Source organism: Hypomesus transpacificus, chromosome 23 (genome assembly GCF_021917145.1).
Source record: "Hypomesus transpacificus isolate Combined female chromosome 23, fHypTra1, whole genome shotgun sequence".
In the NCBI taxonomy this organism is placed as follows: Eukaryota; Metazoa; Chordata; class Actinopteri; order Osmeriformes; family Osmeridae; genus Hypomesus; species Hypomesus transpacificus.
This window is the reverse complement of record NC_061082.1, coordinates 5,258,142-5,280,547: the sequence shown is the minus strand read 5'-3', so window position 1 is coordinate 5,280,547 and position 22,406 is coordinate 5,258,142. Positions and strand designations below refer to the sequence as shown.

The window sequence follows — 22,406 nt, the reverse complement described above, 5'->3', positions numbered from 1 at the left end:
ACAAGTCTGATTGTGTTTCTGGCCTCATTGCTATCGACCACAAAACGGAGGGAAATCGATGGGGAAGTTCCCAAGCGAGATGGCATGAGCGCTTGAGAGATGCTCTGAAGGTTTCCCTGCTAAGGAGATGAACAGCCAAGGTCCACCTGACAATACATCACAGAGATGTGTCCTTCTAACTGCACCCTCCTAGCCAATCAGCCCACAGAATCTCATGGCCCACCCAGCTGACATGCTTGGGTTACCATGGCAATACATCCCAACGAGAACTCAACACTACGGACACCTGTGGTTCCCATGGCAGCTTGGCCTAAAGCACCCAACGCTTTTCCGCCCGTCGCCTCCCAAACCGGACAGACAAAGATGTCCTCCCTGCTCCTGTCTGTGGAACCTGCTGCTGACTGTGGAACCTGCTGCTGACTGTGGAACCTGCTCCTGTCTGTGGATCCTGCTCCTGTCTGTGGATCCTGCTCCTGTCTATGGAACCTGCTGCTGACTGTGGAACCTGCTGCTGACTGTGGATCCTGCTCCTGTCTATGGAACCTGCTGCTGCCTGTGGAACCTGCTGCTGACTGTGGATCCTGCTCCTGCCTGTGGATCCTGCACCTGTCTGTGGATCCTGCTCCTGTCTATGGAACCTGCTCCTGTCTGTGGAACCTGCTGCTGACTGTGGATCCTGCTCCTGTCTATGGAACCTGCTGCTGACTGTGGAACCTGCTGCTGACTGTGGATCCTGCTCCTGTCTGTGGATCCTGCTCCTGTCTGTGGATCCTGCTCCTGTCTATGGAACCTGCTCCTGTCTGTGGAACCTGCTGCTGTCTGTGGAACCTGCTGCTGTCTGTGGAACCTGCTCCTGTCTGTGGAACCTGCTGCTGTCTGTGGAACCTGCTGCTGACTGTGGATCCTGCTCCTGTCTATGGAACCTGCTGCTGTCTGTGGAACCTGCTGCTGTCTGTGGATCCTGCTCCTGTCTATGGAACCTGCTGCTGTCTGTGGAACCTGCTGCTGACTGTGGAACCTGCTGCTGACTGTGGAACCTGCTGCTGTCTGTGGAACCTGCTCCTGTCTGTGGATCCTGCTCCTGTCTGTGGAACCTGCTGCTGACTGTGGAACCTGCTGCTGTCTGTGGAACCTGCTCCTGTCTGTGGAACCTGCATCACACAACACAGTTTTGTTTGTCTTCCAGCGTGACCGTTATGAGACAGTGTGGATCATATGGTGTTTCAACACACCACATCCTGGGAACTTTCATCCTAGAAGTGCCCAGGAGTTTGTTAGGCCCATCTGCAATCCGTGTTTTTAATTATTATTTGGTCATTTAATCCTTCTCATATTCAAACCTAAAGCACCATCGTTAAACAATACCACGTCTTCTGGAGTAAACCTCAGAGCCATGACAGCACTTACTCAACCACTTCCACATTGTTGTTTTACGGCACATTCACACTGAAAACACATAGCAGTGGATCAACAGGGACTTGGCAGTGAGATTAGTGCAGAGAGGAGCATTAGAGACATTACAGGGTGCTTATGCTCTAAGAAAACAGACCATGATCTGGATTGACAAACATACACATGCAGGCAGGAGAGAGATTATGAGCGTTTATCGAGCTTAATCTGCGATGAGATAAAGCTGTAATGGGATCAAGGTGTAATCCTGAGGCAAGGTGATGCTGTTCAGCACACTCTTAAAGTTAAGTACATTCAGTTCATGAAGGCGTGGAAAGACCCTGGTTTGGTCCTGGTGGAGACCACAGGGTTTAGGACTCAAGTTCAACGGCTACAGGGTGAACCAACATTACTGATCAGAATTTCAGCTTTCAGAGTTAATCAGACAGTCTGCATAGTGGTTTGCATCCAACCTTCTGAGGAATTCACTCCAAACCTAACACTAACTCATCTCTGACCTGAACCCTAAACCTTAGCCTACAAACTGTTCCATACTTCAACACCTATACCAACTGCAGAAAACACAGATAAACATATGACATTTACTGTGTCACACATGGACAGCAGATTTTTCTCACCTTTTTTAAATTGTGAAAAATATCAATAAAATTGGCGACTGAGTCTGTCTTCTACTGAAACTGTTGCTACAATTTCACAGTTTTCAGGCAGTCTTCAGAATAACATTTCTCTGTACGTTATTTGCATAATTGTGCAAAAACTGACAAAACAAGCTATTAAGATATACAGAATTAAAAGCACCATAAGATTCACATATAGGAACCATCTTGAAAAACATTCAAATGAGATCAGATTAGTTTCCTTGTCGGTAATCTTCAAAGTTGATCCATTCCAGAGAGGAGGGTCCAATTTACATATCTCATTTAGCATCTGCACTTTTCCTGATGGAAAACTCCAAATTATGGTAGAAACTAACCTGCTATGTTAATGAACGAACGTGACCTGCCAATTGTGGGCTACCCACACACACACTTCTAATCACACACGCTCTACCCACACCCACACTACAACGGAGCCACGTTAATCACACAAGGCACGATGTGTGTGCGTGTTTCTTCAGGAGAGCTGACTAGCTACGGTGCGTGTGTGTGTTCAGACACTCTGACTAGCTACGGTGTGTGTGTGTGTAACGTGTGTGTTTAGACACGTGAACAGTGAAGGGGGCTTGGCTTAGTATTTCCTTCACCATGAGTCAATAAGTGAAAGAAAGAGAGAGAGACAGAGACAGAAGAAGAGATTTGTTTGATTTGATGTAGACCTGAGGGGTTATTAGTAGCAGCATGATACCAAAACAATCTGTACAGTATGACTCAAAATATATGAAATATTTTCACAGTAAAAAGCCACAATAGATGATGCTAACCTGTTTGACATCGTAGGCAAAAAGCACATATTTCAGGTCCGGTGACACAGAATATTTTGCAACGTTGAAATTAACCTGTAAAAGAAAGACAACAGCTCACTGTTATGCACTGTATAGGTGTGGATTTACAGTACAGTGTGATCCTTTGTTATTATGGGCTGTGCATTGTATGTGTGCAGGTCTGTGTGTGTGCGTGCAAGTGTGATCTATGGGGGATTCTGTGTGTTTGCCATTCAATTGGAATTTTAAGTGTTCATTATGTAAATCTCCACAGCAGTGTGTTTGCTCTGTGACATGTTTGTGCATCTTTATGTCTGCTGCTGAGTGTTTACATTCATAGTCAACAGTTGAATAGTGGGTAACATTGCTGAACTTACAAATGTTGTGTTGGTCAGGACAAACTCTGTCTCGTTTGTGAGGATGTTGAACTTGATGACGTGGCCGTCGCGATTTCTGTAGATGACTTCTGAATCTGCGAAAGGAAAAATAAAACACAAAGATTGACACATCCGGTGCATTCACCTCGATTCATGAGGTGTGAAAACCATCTCTCCAGGAGTTATAATAGTCTACACTGGAACATGACATTGTCACATCAATTTCCCCTTGTAGGTCTCACACCTATTTTATACCCCTGCCCATACAGCACACACACACACAAATACACAGGCCATAGTTGACTTCATACCCCTGCCCCTAATTGGAATTTAAATAAAAGACACAAAGTGCTAACTTGTGTTCAAGTTTCATGATCTTTGTTCTACATTGTGCGCTGATGCAACCCTTTATCCTGTGTTGGAGTGCTTTGGTGCTGTTGTATTGTTTGTGCTACAATTGTACAGAACACTCGTGACACGACACAGAAACTGTAGCCAACACACATTGTAAAGGAAGAATTCGAGTGGCACTGTGTAGATCTGAATAGTCAAGGGATATGGTTTTAATACAATTTATTAGACTATACAATTACATAAACAAAGCTTTGCTGATCAATCACAGCGAAGGAGGTGTGCCATCCACACAGGTCGTTCGCAGGAGTGATGATCAGCCAGCACACATGCACTGCCTTATATAAACGTAAGATCAAATGGCATTCTATATGGTCAATCAATCAATGTAGCAAACTCTGTGATTGGCTAACTCAACTTAGTGACAGCTTAACACAATACCAAGTGTCCAGTGTCCCAAGGTTCTTTGATGTCACAGCTCTCTCCAGAGCAGTAGATAATAAAGCCACAGGGGTTGACCAGTCAAATGGTCAACTGTCCTTTGTGTGACCATCTTCAAACAATACTTTTAATTAACACAAACAATGAAACAGGACACAGTCCTTCTAGCCAAAGTTCAGAGCAACTGTCTCATTGACCCCTTACAGTAACCAGAGGACAGAAGGCCATATAAAATGCTTCACCCATCCCCCAGGGCAAGCTGCCCACAGAGCCATCAGCACCTCACATTCCTTTGAACTCAACTTAATTATCTTGCCTTCCTGTCTCTTACCAATGAACATAGAAGATTATAGATTTCATACACATACATCTATGCATATGACCAACATTTCCATTACAACATACACACACAACACACTCTGTGCATGGATACAACACACACACACACAAATACACAGGCCACGGTTTACTTCTTGTTTTCTTTTATAAGACAACAAGATTGAGATCAGCGAATCTTCCCACCTCTACATTAAAAGGAAAAAAAGATTGTTTGTAATAACAGCACCTTGGAACTTAGAAAACAGCAGTGATTGTAAAATGAAGTTGCTGTATATATTCTTCTCATAAAGAGACAAGGTTCCACAGTGCCACAGCAAGGTCAGACCATTTCAATGTCCTGCGCATTATTTTTCATCTGTATAACTGTATACCTTTTGTATTTAACTGGCTGGTCCTGTAGTCAAGTATTTTGTTTAATGAAATCGTTTTCACATAAAAGCATTTACATTTCCCACATCAACATACAACGCACGTACACATCATACAGAGAGATGAGGTACTACAAAATTATTTAAAAACTTACTTTTATCAAACTTTGAATTAACTTATCAATCTATGTCAATAGGGGTTGTGTCTCTAACAGCAAGCTGACTGGCCTCTGGCTCATACAGTGGGAGGTGATCACCTTCTCTGAGGTTTCAGCCAAGCTCATTTGTCCATCAACGATTTTCTCATTCCCGTCCAATCAGGGCTTGTCGCCGGGCTGTAGTCATTATTGGTTTGACTGATGGGTATTGTGATCCCACTGCACCCAATCACGACCTACACATTTGTATCTGTCATAACCTCTGATACCCTATCACAGCAATGAATGTCATCATCTGACAAAAAGTTCTCTACAAATTGGAGGCCCTTACCAAAGATCATCTGTTTTCCTTCTTAGAATTTCTTTCATAATCAAGTGGTCTTGAAATATCCTCGTCTGTCCTCTTGCCTTGCATGAGTGTGAGGAGGGCATGTCAGGGTCTTGGCAAGGTTATGTGATGTCACACAGGGTAATGAGAGGTTTGAGAGGTAAACAGATGTGCCCTTGCAAACTTCTGCCTAATCCCAAACAGATGATGCACATTGCCGAGTATGGACAGAGCTGCACATCCCTAAAGGAGTAGTCCTGGCTTCCACAGGAAACACAGTTAGGTCTGGCCCCCTGACAAGAGAAGAAGAACCATTCCAGTGTAGGGCTTATCAGATGCTCCAGCTACTTGGCTCTCCTCAGGCCCTGCGCACCGCAGATTAAAATAATACTCTCACATCGATGTCGACCTTGGGCGACTGGTTGGTTGAAATTTGGAAGCAAGTTATAACTGACTTTCCTCTCTTAAGATTCTCCTTCAGACCAGTAACCCTGCACAACTTTGTGTTAAAACTTCTTTAAGCTAATTTATTGTCTATGCTGTGGTAATTTGAAAACATTTCCATTTGGCATCCGATGATGAGAGGCTTACAGGATGTAAGGAATCTAACAGATAGAAGGAAGTCACACCCGTGTGATCTTTAAAACATAACCTGCCAGTGATAGGTCTCTCTGAGAGCTGAGCTTGTATCCTTTAATAATGAAACGACCCACGCAGAAAAGTACAAGCTAAGACTCTAATGCATAAGTAATGTGCTACGTCTGTAACCCTGTGAATTATGAATAACCTCAGCCTTGTTGCCACGCCAAAACCCCCAGTTTCAAGGGTTGGCTGCTTGGTACCTTCATACTGCCAGGCTTGGGTAAGTCCCATTCAGAGTGCATTGCACAACAAATTACCTACAATGTTACTTAACATTTTATTAAAGATGTGTATATATTTTTAAGAGGTCTTATTGGCTCACTCATTGCTTACTAAATCTGTTGCTTACTCATTACTGGATTTCCCCGGCCCTTCCTCAGCATGAGAGGGCCATGTTGGGCCAGGGTCGTGACACCAAACCAGGTGCCTAATAAGGGGCCCCTGCCAGAGCCACATGTAATTGAGAGGTTGTGGCGGGGTCAGGCACTTCCACAAGCTAACACTTGGAGAAATATTGAACTTAATTGATTGACTATATTGAACATAGTCGTTTTCTTTTAAGCCGTCAGCTCTGATTGAGTTCAACCTGAAGTGCACCTGATTATGTAACCCAGACATGTGGTGACGTTTGGGTGTGATTGACAATCAGAATGGGTATTCATCCAACTAAGGCAGAAGCAAAGGATGGCTGGCATTGAAAGATGGCAGCAGTGGACATGCTTAATGGAGACCGCTGTTATGTGTTAATTACCTTTCATCCTATAATTAACATCTACAAAAACGTACAACACACTTTACACATCAATGTTTCTCAGAGAAAATTATTTTCTTTTAGTTGTTGCTCGAAACTAGGAAATGTTCTCTACTGTAACTCAATATAACCCGTTGGCAATTACTAGGCCTAGAGATTGTGTATAATGTTAATAAACTTGTTTTTCATTCAATGAAAGTGATTATTTGTTGGAGAGTTCTGTGCAGCGGTTACAGTTAGTATCAGTTACTGTCAGATTAGAGACATTAGGCAAAACCATTAGCAATGTTCCCCACAATAGCCTACAGCAACTGGGTCACATCACATATTAGAGGACATTTACCTGATCCTAGACAATCAAACTGATGAAAACAGAGACTTCAGTCTTCAGGTACGAATTTACTTTTTTGTAAGTAAACCAACTAGTTTGCGTATCACTGTAAAAGCTGCTGATGAGAAATTGCTAAAATGCATGAGTCTCATGACGAATGCGTACTTGACGGGTATGAGAGATTCAGAGGCTAGCGGCTAGCTGCAAAAATAACGCAACTTGTACAAATGGGAAGCGAAGCTGAACTTCTCCTCGGGTCATCCAGCTCACAGCTGATAAATACATGTGGCTTGAAGGGGCTAAGAGCTGAGGGAGAACATACGAATGAAATATGCAGCGGCACAACTAAATTATTTAGTTAAGGTTATGTAATGCCTGAACGCTGTGCTTCGCTGCGGCTCTCCAGAATGTCACAGTCGGTCAAGCCTGAAGCTAACTTGGTACTGTAAAGATTAAACTTGCAAGTGCTTCCAGCCACAGTATTTCTATCCGATAGTATCGGGTCTGCTTACTGTCAGAAAACTGAAATGCTAAACCACAGATGCAGAGAAGTGCATGCGGTTCAAACAGTTTGAGAGTTTAAAAGATTTCAGTATTATATCATATAATACTTTGGCATTGTAGCCAAATGTCAATGTTATTTGGCTTGTGTATGTCTCATAAATACAGTAAGTAAAATGTTTTACTAAATGTTGATGTTCATTATCGTACACACGTAGCTGTTTAACTCTGAACACAGGATATATAAAAAGCTTGTTTTGCCAACAACAAATGGATAGCTCTGGTTTAGCTTTGCAGTGGCCATCTTGTTGTGACAAGGGTAGGCCTACACTAGCCTGGCTCTGCCCTCCTACATACTTCCGCTAAATTTTCATTTTGCTTCTGTACTAGGTCTGGCCATGAGATACGTAAGTCAGATGTCTCAGGTTAATTTTCTACCGGCCAATCAGCGAACAGAGGTAGTGGCTGAGAACGATGAAGTTGTGCGCTAGTTTTTGTTGTAGTTCCGTAACGGCGGCAGAAAAAGATGCGAGCGAAGCCATTCGGTCCGTTGTGGCAACGCAATACCGAATATCTATAAACTAAAGCCGGAGGAAGAACAAGTTTTGCGGGGTTTTGCAATATTCAGATTTTGAATAAGATATAGATAACCAGCTCCTTCTCTGCAACACAGAGTAATTAATCACCATCAACAATGTTAATTACTTAAAACAAAACAGTATCTATCCAACCAATTTAATGAATTACAATTGAGCTCTGTACCGACACCCTGCGCCCTCACATGTGTGTTGCGTGTAGCTAGCCTTTGTGTGTGTGTGTGTGCGTGTGCGTGTGTGCATACTCAGTATCTGGGTGTACAGTAGGCTATGGGTGTGTGTGCCCACCTAAAGTTAGAGAAAAACACTTTTGCTGGTTAATTATGTATCAGTTGTGTCAATCAGGATGTGTGTGAGTGGTTCACCCATAATGAGATGGCTACATTTCATCCACACTGCAGATGTAAGTTCTGGATGGATACAGAGATGGCTATAATGAGTTATTCCAGTCCACTTCTCAAGGCATTTCTCCTTTAAACTCTCGAGTTTTTTTTAAACACTTTACTAACCATACAGTTAGCTCAGCGATGCATTTAAATCACTTTCCATCTCATTTCATGTGCATTCGTCCATCACACAAACACTAAGTCAACACAAATGATCTGATGCACGATCAACTTGGTGTGTGTGTAGCCGTGTAGATCAGATAAACTCACTCCTACAGAACATCCACGCCAGCAGTTCTAGATGTTCGTTAGCGTAGCCTATAGGTATTGGTTGCGCCCGAGGAATTGGAAGTGGCGTGTTTCAACCCAGGTGCGGGTGAACATCGGCCCAGTGTAACTCCGACATGTCTGTTACATGTTAAGATTGTGACACCATACACATTTAGTTGTGATATAGAAACTACAAAGGCCTGTTGAATGTTTCGCACAACAAGTAATCCTCATCACAATCGACAGGAACAACGGCAGCAACTTTTGGACTTCAGCGTTTCTGTGTTCGGTGTCACTGCCCACCGTGTCGCATCCTGATCGCCGTGGTTCCTCAGGGCCGTTGTTCCCCAGGGGCCCAGGCAGCACTCGCCTCCAGCCGGTGGCGTCCTGTTCTAAGGTGCCCTTTCCACATCCCTCAGCACCTGCACACCCTGCTTCTCCCGCCCCACAGCGGACATCAGCGAGACCCGTCCCCTTTTGGCACAAACAGCTGCATCAGCTCAAGGTCCTTTCATCCCTCACTCGCTTCCAGAGAACAGAGCTGGCGCCAAAAGTTTATATACAGTGCCCTCCAAAAGTATTGGAACAGTGAGGCCAATTCCTTTATTTTTGCTGTAGACTGAAAACATTTGGGCTTGACATCAAACGATGAATGTGAAACCAGAGATCAACGTTTCAGCTTTTATTTCCAGGTATTTAGATCAGGATCTGATGCACAAATTAGAAAATATCACCTTTTTGTTCGAACCCACCCATTTGTCACGTGAGCAAAAGTATTGGAACATATGACTGACAGGTGTGTTTTGTTGCCCAGGTGTGTCCTATTACATACATTATTCAATCAATAAATACCACTGAATGTCTACACTCAGGTTCAGATTGGGTAAGATAGGTTTTGTCTATGCAGACTGTATTCAGAGGTGAAAACAACATGAAAACCGGAGCGCTGTCTTTGGGTGAAAAACAAGCAATTGTGAGTCTTAGAGAAGATGGAAAATCAATCAGAGCCATTGCAGAAACATTGGCCATAGCCAGTACAACCATTTGGAATGTCCTGAAGAAGAAGAAAACTACTGGTGTACTAAGTAACAGACGTCGAACAGGTAGACCAAGGAAAACATCAGCAGTTGATGACAGAAACATTGTGAGAGCTGTAAAGAAAGACCCTAAAACAACTGTTAGTGAGATCAGCAACAACCTCCAGATGGCAGGAGTGAAGGTATCATTATCTACTGTTCGCAGAAGACTTCATGAACAAAAGTACAAGGGCTACACCAGAAGATGCAAACCACTCATTAGCAAGAAGAATAGGAAGGCCAGGCTGGAATTTGCCAAAAAGTACAGAGATGAACCTCAAAAATTCTGGGACAAAGTTTTATGGACTGATGAGACAAAGATTAACTTTTACCAAAGTGATGGAAAGGCTAAAGTTTGGAGAAAGAAAGGAACTGCTCATGATCCCAAACACACAAGCTCATCTGTGAAACACGGTGGAGGTAATGTCATGGCTTGGGCTTGCATGGCTTCTTCTAGGACGGGCTCATTAATCTTCATTGAGGATGTAACACATGATGGCAGCAGCAAAATGAACTCGGAAGTCTACAGAAACATTTTGTCTGCCAATTTAAGGAAAGATGCAACCAAACTGATTGGCAGAGCCTTCATCATGCAGCAAGATAACGACCCAAAACACACTGCCAAAACAACAAAGGAGTTCATCAGGGGCAAGAAATGCAAGGTATTAGACTGGCCAAGTCAATCTCCAGACTTAAACCCTATAGAGCATGCATTTTACCTGCTTAAGAGGAGACTGAAGGGAGGAACCCCACAAAACAAACAACAACTGAAAGAGGCTGCAGTGAAAGCCTGGGAAAGCATCAAAAAGGAAGAATGCAAAAGTTTGGTGACGTCAATGGGTCACAGACTTGCTGCAGTTATTGAAAGCAAAGGATTTGCAACTAAATGTTAAGTCTTATTCACTTAAATATGTTTTAAGTATATCTGTTCCAATACTTTTGATCACATGACAAATGGGTGGATTCAAACAAAATGTGATATTTTCTTAGTTGTGCATCAGATCCTGATGTAAATACCTGGAAATAAAAGCTGAAACGTTGATCTCTGGTCTCACGTTCATTATTTGATGTCAAGCCCAAATGTTTTCAGTCTACAGCAAAAATAAAGGAATTCGCCTCACTGTTCCAATACTTTTGGAGGGCACTGTATATATATATATATATATATATATATCTTTTATACAGCCAAAGTATTGACTTCTGAAAAGCAGAAATGTCATTGAGGTGTTTTCTCCTGACGTGTATGTAGAGGAGAATACTGGGAAAATATGGTTGTGTTAGAAGATGTCCTTGACAGGATGCCATTATAGACATGTGTAAGACTATGTGCCGACAGCCGAAACCCAATCTGTGGGCACTGTACAGTATGGAGTGGGTGTTATTACATTTTATAAGTAAAACATTCACAAAAGGTTTGGAGAAGGAAAATATACCTGTCTTGCTGAATCTGGCCTTTTATGGACAATCTGCATGTTTACCCATGCTATCAGTTTCAGTAAGTGGTCAAACTATCAACAAAACCTTGTTGCATTTTTCAAAAAATCAGAGTAGCTCACCCGTGTGCTTCTCCACAGGTGTGTGGTGATGGGCATTGATGTCAGGTGTGTGTGTGTGTGACACTCAGGTGTGTGTGTGTGCGTGACACTCAGGTGTGTGTGTGCGTGACACTCAGGTGTGTGTGTGTGCGTGACACTCAGGTGTGTGTGTGCGTGACACTCAGGTGTGTGTGTGTGTGTGTGCGTGACACTCAGGTGTGTGTGTGTGCGTGACACTCAGGTGTGTGTGTGTGCGTGACACTCAGGTGTGTGTGTGGATGGTGAGTGGATGACTGCGTTCAGGATCAGGGCTGGGTGTTTTTAATTGTTCCCCAGGGAGTTGGTTTCTCCCTGTGGTGATGGACAGGTGGCCATGCTACGCTTCACAGGCCCACTCTAATTGGGATCCTCTAGTTTGTACGCGTGTGGCACCCTCTCATTGGCTAAAGTGGGTTGAGTGGTGGCAGGATGTTTTGGAGAGCGGACGTGTGGTAAATAACGAGTGAGAGGAGGGGGTCTCTGAGGTGTTTGAGAAGAATGAGAGCAGGTTGAAGGATGACAAACATCACAGGGAAATGAGGTACAATCCTTCCACAGCTGTGAAGTTCCATTTATACACATTTACCTAAATAGCGAACATGCTAGTCAATACAAAACAAGGCAGTTTTCTAAGATACTGCTCATGCTTGCAGGCATAGTATGGATCATAGTAGACCATTTTTACATAATAGTCATTACCATGTAGAGATACCTAGGTGTTCCTCAGATGCTACCAAACTAGCAGTTGTCTGAAGATGGTTTGCAGGACTGTTGCATCTGTGTAGCAGAAAACAACATGAAGGCTGTAGGAGGGAGAGTCTTGTCTCTAAAGACCCAGGAGTTGTATCTAAAAGCAGAATTTAACCCAACAAATATGTCACATTCTTACTTCCAGGCTCCCGTCAGGGAGTGACTTCCCGGTAGCTTTTCTAAGTGACAGATTGTGTCTGGGTGTCCCCAGCAGAACTGTGGCTCAGACCAATCTCAATATTACTCAGTGAACCTTGCACGGTTTGCATGTTAAAGAAGCAGAAACAGGCAGCATGAGGAAGAGGGGGGGGGGGGGGGGGGGGGGGGGGGGGGGGGGGGGGGGGGGGGACTGAGTGGGTCCCATGTCCTCAAAACCCTGCACCGTCGTTCGCCGGGTTACCGTGGCAACCGGTCGAAAGCGAGCGAGTCACCTTTCCCCGTGTTCTGGCGAGGGGGGGGGGGGGGGGGGGGGGGGGCAGGTGTGTGTTAGAGCCTACGGTAGAGGGGCTTTGTCAAATGCAGCTCTCTCTGTTCCTGAGAGGTGTATACGCAAACCAGACATCTGTAATTCAGTAGGTCTTACTGACACTGGGACAGGGTTGGTCTTCCTGACACTGGGACAGGGTTGGTCTTCCCCACACTGGGACAGGGTTGGTCTTCCCCACACTGGGACAGGGTTGGTCTTCCTGACACTGGGACAGGGTTGGTCTTCCTGACACTGGGACAGGGTTGGTCTTACTGACACTGGGACAGGGTTGGTCTTCCCGACACTGGGACAGGGTTGGTCTTCCCGACACTGGGACATGGTTGGTCTTCCCGACACTGGGACAGGGTTGGTCTTCCCGACACTGAGACAGGGTTGGTCTTCCCGACACTGGGACAGGGTTGGTCTTCCCGACACTGGGACATGGTTGGTCTTCCCGACACTGGGACAGGGTTGGTCTTCCCGACACTGGGACAGGGTTGGTCTTCCCGACACTGGGACATGGTTGGTCTTCCCGACACTGGGACAGGGTTGGTCTTCCCGACACTGGGACAGGGTTGGTCTTCCCGACACTGGGACAGGGTTGTGTCTGACAGACAGAACATCACGTTTCATGGAGAAGGCTATCAGAGGCGGGAAGTTGACCGTGGCACCTGGCACGGATGTTCTACACTGTTAATGCCATCTGTCTGCTGTTATTTTTGTTCGCCATACGATAATTAATTAGCTGCTGTAATTGATGTTTCTTGTTGCACTGGTGTGGTGACAGTGATGTGGTTTGTAAATACTCCCTGTTCTTTTACTCTGACCACTGACAAAGCACTGGCACGTCTTCTTCTGCTGTACTTTATCGACGCACTACTTGTATGTCCCTTTGGACAAAAGAGTCTACTAAATGAAGACAATGTAGCCTAATGTCAACTGTAAAAGTAAACTCTTTATTTATCTTTATTATTTATGATGTTTCTCCAGCATGATGCTGTCCACTCCTCACTCTCCCTACCCACGGCCTGACAGCTCCTCACTGCTTCTGTGACAGCGCTCTGACACTTATTACGGACAGTCGATGCCCCAGGAAAGTCTCTGACTAACCATCTCTTTGTTTCCCTGTCCTTCCCCTTCCTCCCCTCAGACAGAAGCGCGGGCAGACAGACTGTCAGTCACGTTGCCGTGACGCCCGGAGGTTTCAGGAGCGAGAGGCGACGCCCGAAACAGACCGGCGTCGGAACGAGAGGGAGATGCTTTTCCAAATAAATTTAGTTTATCAAATGTGACAGCGCGAAAGGTTGCGTTAACACCGTTTCCATGGCGATGGAGGGGAGGGAAACGAGGAAGGGGGGGGGGAGGGAGAGGAGGAGAGTGAGGGAGCGTACTGGGGTTTTTCTGGGGGGTGGAAATTAAAAAACAATTCAACAGCTTTATTTAAAGGTGCTCTTGTGGCCCACAGTCTCATGTCTCAGTTTTAGCAGTGGCCTCAGACCACTGCTGTTTCCAGGGCCTTCCAGACCTTCCTGTCTGGGGGTAATCAGCGACATCTGGATGTAGACGTTTCAATGACAGCCATGATTGGTGTGCATGAGCACAGAACATGTACTGGTCTGAAGGGAGCGGCTAGTATTATTCCTCTGGGCGACTGTCCAACAGAACAGTGTTCAATGTGGACTTTCAATTTGGCAAGGTAATTCTGGATTAGGGCCTAGATTAGGTAGCCTAGTAAACAATGAAACAGTTTCGACTGACTTGTAGACTACAGATGTTGAGGGGGTTTATTGGCGGTTGGGGAACTTGAGGGGCAAGTCGATGTAAGGTCTCTTTACATGCAAGTATGGATGAAATGCAGGAGAATTAAACACTGTTTTGTTTAACTCATGCAAACTATTCACTCCTCATTAAGGTTTTAGGAGTACAAGTCCGATGTCTTTAGCCATGCATATCCCCTCCCACTGCCCACATAATCATAGTTTTCAAAGTTGTCAGGGAAATGGAAGCTCCAATACTCCAGTGGAGGCCTGAGACTGTTGGTGTGATTGAGGCAGAGCTATTGATTTCCCTGTAATGCATGCCAGTCCAAATTCCCCAGCATTTGGCAGCAAACAGTGTTTTAATTTGTAATGGAGATTTTCATTTAAAGCCTCCTTCCTGCCTATTGATCTATACCTGGACGAACAAAGAATCTCCTCTATATTTTACACACCAATCCGGCACTTCATACACAAAACCACCCCAGAGTGCTCGGCTAAGCAAATTATATTTACCGGCCTCTTACGTTTCTTTAAAAAGACCAATCTGAACTAATGGCTTCAGACCACAACCAGCCAACCACACACACACACACACTCATCACAGGAGTCAAGGCCAGGTTTGAACACAGCACCAAAGGTGCTCATCAGCTCATCAATCAGAATCCCTCTAAGCCTTAGGGATGAATAGTAATTCACATCACTAAATTATTGCGTCGTGTTTTATAACTCCAAACCTTGGTAAAGAAGAGAAAGAAGGAAGTACTAGAATGAACTGTACAGTACATGGGCATGTGCCATTCCAGCCCCCCAGCTGCTAACCTTCAGTACTTGAATGCTCAACCTCATTTGTTTGTCTGTTATTTTTCTCCTCTCCTTTTAATACAGTCATGATTTAGGAGAGAGGGGAGGCCAGCTCACAGGAGCAAACAACTGGAGCAGAAATAGGGACGCTGCTCTGCTTTGTTAGCTTTGTAAACACTCCTGCTACAGTACAACACCAGCTTAATGAAGCTGAAGCAGTTTGGCTGGAAGTGAAAGATAGTCCATGGATGATTCTACATGCTGAATCTGGAAGATTCTGCAAGACGCGGTCCTGGGCACAACACACACCACATAACGCACAATACTACACACAACAGTACACCACACAACACACACACCACCTTTTCTGACCTCCCATGTCTGTGTGTGTCTGCTGGTGGTTCATTGCCTTAAACACAACATGCTAGGAAATATCAACTTTGTGCTTGAATGGCCAACCTGGCTGCGTGTGAACTAGTGTTACCTACATGTGAATGGTAGGATGTTATATTGCGCAGGATGTAGTACATGCCTTGCTTTGATCTAGAATGAGCTCTGCAGCCAGGTGAGAGCCAATCAATACCAAGCCTCGTTAGGAAGCCGTCTTCCACGACTGCCGAGCCATCGTTAAAGATACTTCTGCTGCTACCATAGTCAACCCCCCCCCCCCTTCTCTCACCCCCTCACAATCCATACCGCACGATTTCCACCACACTGTTGTTGCAAACTCCAGGCTTAACCCGGAGAAGATCCTGTCAGCTTCCATACAGTGCAGGGTGTCTGTGCTACTGTATAGATCCAGGAGGAGGCGGGACAATCTCAGGACCTCCGCAGGTGTAAATGGGGTACTGCAGTTTCACACTAACTGGAAGGGTGCAGATTGGTAGCCAGTTGCTCTGTGATGGGATTGAGAAATCAATAGGAGTCCACTGTGCGAGGTAGCCAGTCCCTGCCAGTCCCTGGCTAGCAACAACAGGGAACCACTGATAGTCTCAAATTCAGATAATGAGAATCAACGGGCGTCTGAGTAAGTCATTTCCACCTGGCACACACACACTCATTCTCTCACACACCACACACACGCTCTCCCTCACACACCACACACACGCTCTCCCTCACACACCACACACACGCTCTCCCTCACACACCACACACACGCTCTCCCTCACACACCACACACACGCTCTCCCTCACACACCACACACACGCTCTCCCTCACACACCACACACACGCTCTCCCTCACACACCACACACACCTCAGGGTAGGAGGTCTCCTTGAGAGACTGTGAGCTATGTTTCACTCTCCCCCACAATCTGAATCTGTCACTCTCCTTCTCCTGCTCCCACCATGACCTCCTTCCTGTTCCTCTCTCCAGCATTTCATCTTCTGTTTTCCTGCTCCACTGGACAGTTACCTGTCCGGTGACTCTGGTTTCAGCCCTTGCCTAAGTTCAAATCTCTTGGAAACTGTGTTTTGTCCTGTGAGTGATTAGTGAGAATGTCAGACAAAAAGACAGGAAGTGACAAAGAGAGGAAGCAGCAGAGTATGTTTACTCGTTTCACATTTCAATTGTTTCTTCCCCAGAGGGAAGATGATGGGTGAGCCCAGAGTAAAACAGAACTGATTGGTTTCACAGCAGCTCGACAACATTAAAATAATAGAAACGGATGACTTGAGCTTCACAAAGGCACCCCACTATCCGACCCCACTATCCCATTTTTAGCAATTCATTCCAAACTATTTTGACTTTGGGGAGAATGTGAGAGGACAGAATAGATTAGACCCCTCATCACCCTATAGCTTCTTCCATTTCCCTCCTCCCCCCTTCCTTCATCCATTCCTCCCACCCTCCATGCGTAGCTGCTTGTCTGCAAAGAGGGGCTGACCAAGTGCTGCATGGTGCCATTTATACCCTCTGAGTTCACACACACAAACACACACGCACACAGGCACATTCTCCCTCTTTCTCATGCCCTACCGCATAGCTTAGGGAGTCTCTAATGTTAATTAATGGGAGTCACTGGAGCATGCGGTTTCTAATTAACCCCAGGGAACGTTGCAGCAGATGCATGCAAGTGGAAACCCCCTCTTAAGTCCGGGCACCATTGTAGCCCTGCAGATCCGTTTCTTGTCCTCTAGCCATCCGTGCTCTGAAGCCACTTTGCAGTTCACCGGCGCCCGACCACGACAACGACGCGGCCAATCGCTCCGGCTTCCTGTGCTTTCTGCTGATCAGCAGGGGAATACGGCCTAATTGACTTAATTATGTCGCTAATCAGGTAAATGAATAGAAGTCATGGAGGAGAGCTGCTGGGTGGGAGTCTTGGGACTGAATAAGGTGAGGAGGGGTGGAGGAGAGGAGGGGTGGAGGAGAGGAGGGGTGGAGGAGAGGAGGAGAGGAGGGGTGGAGGAGAGGAGGAGAGGAGGGGTGGAGGAGAGGAGGGGTGGAGGAGAGGAGGGGTGGAGGAGAGGAGGGTTGGAGGAGCAGAGGGGTGGAGGAGAGGAGGGGTGTGACAGTTGAAGCATCCTCCACATCATGTGTCGATCCAGCCTGCTGTTACCAGCTGCTTTATTGTGTCCACAAAAGCAGTGTTCTTCTCTGCTTCCAACAAGAGCCCCTGGCCAGGCAGTGGCTCTGTAACCCGGGGCTGTAGCCCTGTGCCAAAAGGTGTGTTTGGAAGGAGGAGGGAGAGGGGGTTGGTGGTTCAGAGTAATGCGGGGCGTCAGAGCACTCATGTGTGCCAAGGTGAACTGTTCACCTCCCGGGACACGCTGCAGATGAGACGCATCATCGCCGTGTGGAGAAAATCTTCCTCACCAGTGACAGACTTGGTAGGCATGTTGTGTAGCATCCTGTGTCACCATGAAGGACCAGGAGCTCCTCTCAGAAGACCTACAGGAGCTACTGTATAAACATCTTACAGCTGCTCTTTGAAATGACCTGTCCATCCTATAGGTCAGAGAGCTGTTGATCTGACGTCCATTGATTTCCAACTGTCTGTTCGGAGTGTGATTCTGTGACAGAATTGTATTGTAAAGATCTTGACAAAACCAGAGCGCACAGTGAAATAACTTAGACATCATGTATATATATATACATGATTCTAGCCTATGTGTAAAATGTCCTGTTACTTTCTCTATATACAGGAGAATACCTTTTAGGCTCATCCTTTCCTCCTGTGTTTGTTCTTCTGTGTGCATACATACGTAACAACCTGTATGCACACAGAAGAACAAACACCAGAGGAAATGATGAGGCTGAGTGGTGCTGGCCCCACAGACCTCCTTAGTACATCAGCTGAAGAAGACTTGAATATTCACACATACTGTCCTGTGTATTTAGAAAGTACATTTTATTTATAGGCTTGAATTGCAGGGCTGAATGTGAATTATTTAGTCATTTAGTGAATTAATTATTAGTATCTGTCTGTTTTTTGAAAGCAGACTGGTGCCTGTATTTGCAGAGGTGTCTAACTGTTTGAATAGGGTGTTTCCGGATCGGAGAAGGATAAGATGTGTGAACTGGACCACTGGTGCCTCATGAACCTTGTGGCTCAGTCGGAGAGATGCTAATGGAAGTGAAGCATCGCTCTCAGCTGCTTGTCCCTGGCAGGCTGGGGAGGCTGGGGAGAGGCTGAGAGAGGAGAGGCTGGGGAGAGGAGAGGCTGAGAGAGGAGAGGCTGAGAGAGGAGAGGCTGGGGAGGGGAGAGGCTGGGGAGGGGAGAGGCTGAGAGAGGAGAGGCTGGGGAGAGGAGAGACTGGGGAGGGGAGAGGCTGAGAGAGGAGAGGCTGAGAGAGGAGAGGCTGAGAGAGGAGAGGCTGGGGAGAGGAGAGGCTAGGGAGAGGAGAGGCTGAGAGAGGAGAGGCTGAGAGAGGAGAGGCTGGGGAGAGGAGAGGCTGGGGAGGGGAGAGGCTGAGAGAGGAGAGGCTGGGGAGAGGAGAGGCTAGGGAGAGGAGAGGCTGAGAGAGGAGAGGCTGAGAGAGGAGAGGCTGGGGAGAGGAGAGGCTGAGAGAGGAGAGGCTGAGAGAGGAGAGGCTGGGGAGAGGAGAGGCTAGGGAGAGGAGAGGCTGAGAGAGGAGAGGCTGAGAGAGGAGAGGCTGGGGAGAGGAGAGGCTGGGGAGGGGAGAGGCTGAGAGAGGAGAGGCTGAGAGAGGAGATGCTGGGGAGAGGAGAGACTGGGGAGGGGAGAGGCTGAGAGAGGAGAGGCTGAGAGAGGAGAGGTTGAGAGAGGAGAGGCTAGGGAGAGGAGAGGCTGAGAGAGGAGAGGCTGAGAGAGGAGAGGCTGGGGAGAGGAGAGGCTGGGGAGGGGAGAGGCTGGGAAGGGGAGAGGCTGAGAGAGGAGAGGCTGGGGAGAGGAGAGGCTGAGAGAGGAGAGGCTGAGAGAGGAGAGGCTGGGGAGAGGAGAGGCTGGGGAGGGGAGAGGCTGGGGAGGGGAGAGGCTGAGAGAGGAGAGGCTGAGAGAGGAGATGCTGGGGAGAGGAGAGACTGGGGAGGGGAGAGGCTGAGAGAGGAGAGGCTGAAAGAGGAGAGGCTGAGAGAGGAGAGGCTGGGGAGAGGAAAGGCTGGGGAGAGGAGAGGCTGAGAGAGGAGAGGCTGAGGAGGGGAGAGGCTGGGGAGAAGAAAGGTTGGCCAACAGTGACTGTCATACACACGTGCAGGTGGTAATATCCAGGCACATCCTATCCACACAGACACACACACAGAGATACACACACACACACACACACATTATGAAACAACAGCTGGATGTATGTCACACTTCACACAAGTGCGTGCATTAGCCAGATGGCCCAAGTAACGTTCAGACTGATCTTCATTAATAAGAACCGGACTTACACCGGAATTACAATTCATTACCGAGCAACGACACACAAACGCTAATTACACCCAACTAAGATGAATGAAAGACTAATGGATTCACGAACAGAGGGATGGAGAGACAGACAGACAAACAGACAGGGAAAGGTTAGATGGAGGAAGTGTATGAAAGGACACACACACAGGGATTGAGTAGCTAATGACTATAAGACTATGAGTCTCTGGGCACCTGTTCAAATAGGCTTTGACGATCACCATAATCATCATTACCGTTCCAGAGGAACATCACTGCGTTAAATATCGTCTCCATTACCTCAGCTGTGAGGATACACAGTCTGTCCCTGACAAACCACCGCGCTCTGGAGAACTGATTTTCACTTGCCATTTATTCCTTTAAACTACCCAGTCCCTCAAACTCATCATCTGGTCCTTGCATCCATTTCCGGCAAAGCATCCAACAGCTTCACAACAGCTCTGATTATTAATCTCTCTGTCTCCAAAGACCAGTGCTGCATGCGCCCAAGGGAGTCCTCATCAATCAATACTTCTACAGCACTGCACTCGGTCTCGCTTGCATCAGAGCCAGCTACAATTATACTTGAGCCAGACCATATTACACCAAATCATACTGTTCATGATCATCTAAACCTCTGAGTAATTTTAATAACACTTTACCGCTTTGATCCTCGCACTTCAGACACGTGGTTCAGGCCTAGGTTTCTGTTCATCTTGTCTGCCCTTTAAAACTATTCTACTCATCTACTCCTTAAAAAACACACACAATCAATCCTTCCTCTCCCACACAACCTGTCTATCTGTTATCTCATCTCATTCGTCCGAGATCCATTTTGTCCCCATCCATCCTTCAAGCCCGCTACAAACCTTGCTGTCTGAGTGGCGCAGCTCAGTCTCTAGCCCCAGGTCATCTGGTGGAATGAGATGGCGTTGTAGGAGGTAGAAAAGAAAATGTCACCGCAGGATGAAATATTGATGGACAGGAAGGCCATATCCCCCCCCACCTCACCTCACCCCCCACCCCTCCCTTGCCCTCGGGTGAACAGCGAAATCACGCCATTTGCGGTCTGAAGATTCGGAAACAACACACACAAACAAGCACATCTAATGGCACTCTGTGGAGGAGGCTGGAGGCTGGAGGCTGGGGGCTGGAGGCTGGAGGCTGGAGGCTGGAGGCTGGAGACCTCAGGAGCTCTTCAAGATTTTGAGCATCAGCATATAACTGTTTTTTTTTGTATGCAGCACTGTTTAATGATATGTTGCTTGTGTCAAGCGAGATATTTTCGAGGGGTGAGGGTTTTGTGTGAATATGCAAAATGGTGTGTTGAGGAAAACAGCATCTTTGGAACCGCTCTGGTGATTGATGCAGGTGTAATTAATGGTGGCACTTTGAGAACTTGGAAATCGTGTTCTCGGCGTTCGCTGCTCACTGCAGTCTCACAAAACACACAGACACAAACCCCAGGGAGGACAACATTCTACCTGTCCATAATATAACAGCATTTTACAAGCGACCTAAAGCCAAAACAGACAGGTGAACGTCTTGCCGCACATAGTTGTTTTGTCAAAAAATAAAGCAAGCTTCAGAGAGTTCTGTTAGAACACAAGATGTGACCTTTCGTTGGTGAGTAACGACCACCAATTCAGCTAGAGAACTCACTGTTCCTAATGCCAGCCAATCACAGCAGTTTAGCAAATACAGATGTGACGCTCACCATTAATCCATTTGGCTTCAGGGTCGTGGACCATAAACTGGGGTTTGAACAGATCCTCCACGGTCAGTTTGGACTCGCTCCCCGCCTGGCTGTCCGCTGAAAATACAAACCATGGATTCAAGATCACGTAAGAAAAACACTTTCATTGAAAGTTAATGTTCATCGTTATTATCATCATGGAGTGTATGGCAGAGCCCCAGTTGAACACATGAACCTTTCTGCTCAGTGTGAGGTGAAGCTAACACATCCATTAGAACAGTCTATATCTGTAATTTTAAAGTTGAAGAAAGGTGCATTAAAAGGCTGAACATGAAGATTCTTAGAATAGAGTCGAGCCAACTGCCACTAGAGATGTTTGCTAGTAATATATTCATGATTTATACAGTAATACAGTACTTTCTTGGTCAGCTACTGTAGCTGACTCAGATGACCTAGGGCAAAACAATCCCTGTACAGCACACGGCTGGCTAATTAATAACACCACCAGTGGCACCACCTGTGGCTGGTCCCCAAAAATAAACCATGTCTCTAAGTGTTACACCAACATTACGTCAATAACAATGGTCAACAGAATCACACACATCATCAACCCAGCCATCCATCCTGACAGACAGACACAAACACAACAGGGATTCCTAGCATGTTCATTAACGTGAGCAAACCATCAAATCCTTCAGCAGCGCTGGAACATTTTTTTTTTTTTTTTTGTATGAAATGTCAAGTCTTTAGGAGAAGAGAACACCTTTTGACAAATGATGA

At 46.3% G+C, this 22,406-nt stretch overlaps 1 protein-coding gene across 1 annotated transcript in view; it reads right to left on the bottom strand.

Moving 5' to 3' along the window:
• LOC124485672 (inactive dipeptidyl peptidase 10-like) overlaps window positions 1–22,406 on the bottom strand; it is a 42,547-nt gene that overhangs the window by 18,361 nt on the left and 1,780 nt on the right. The window contains exons 3-5 of the mRNA XM_047047419.1: window positions 21,648–21,743; window positions 3,208–3,302; window positions 2,831–2,905 (exon numbers count right to left, since the gene is read on the bottom strand). Coding sequence (XP_046903375.1) covers window positions 2,831–2,905; window positions 3,208–3,302; window positions 21,648–21,743 — 266 coding nt within the window. The remainder of the gene's footprint in view (window positions 1–2,830; window positions 2,906–3,207; window positions 3,303–21,647; window positions 21,744–22,406) is intronic.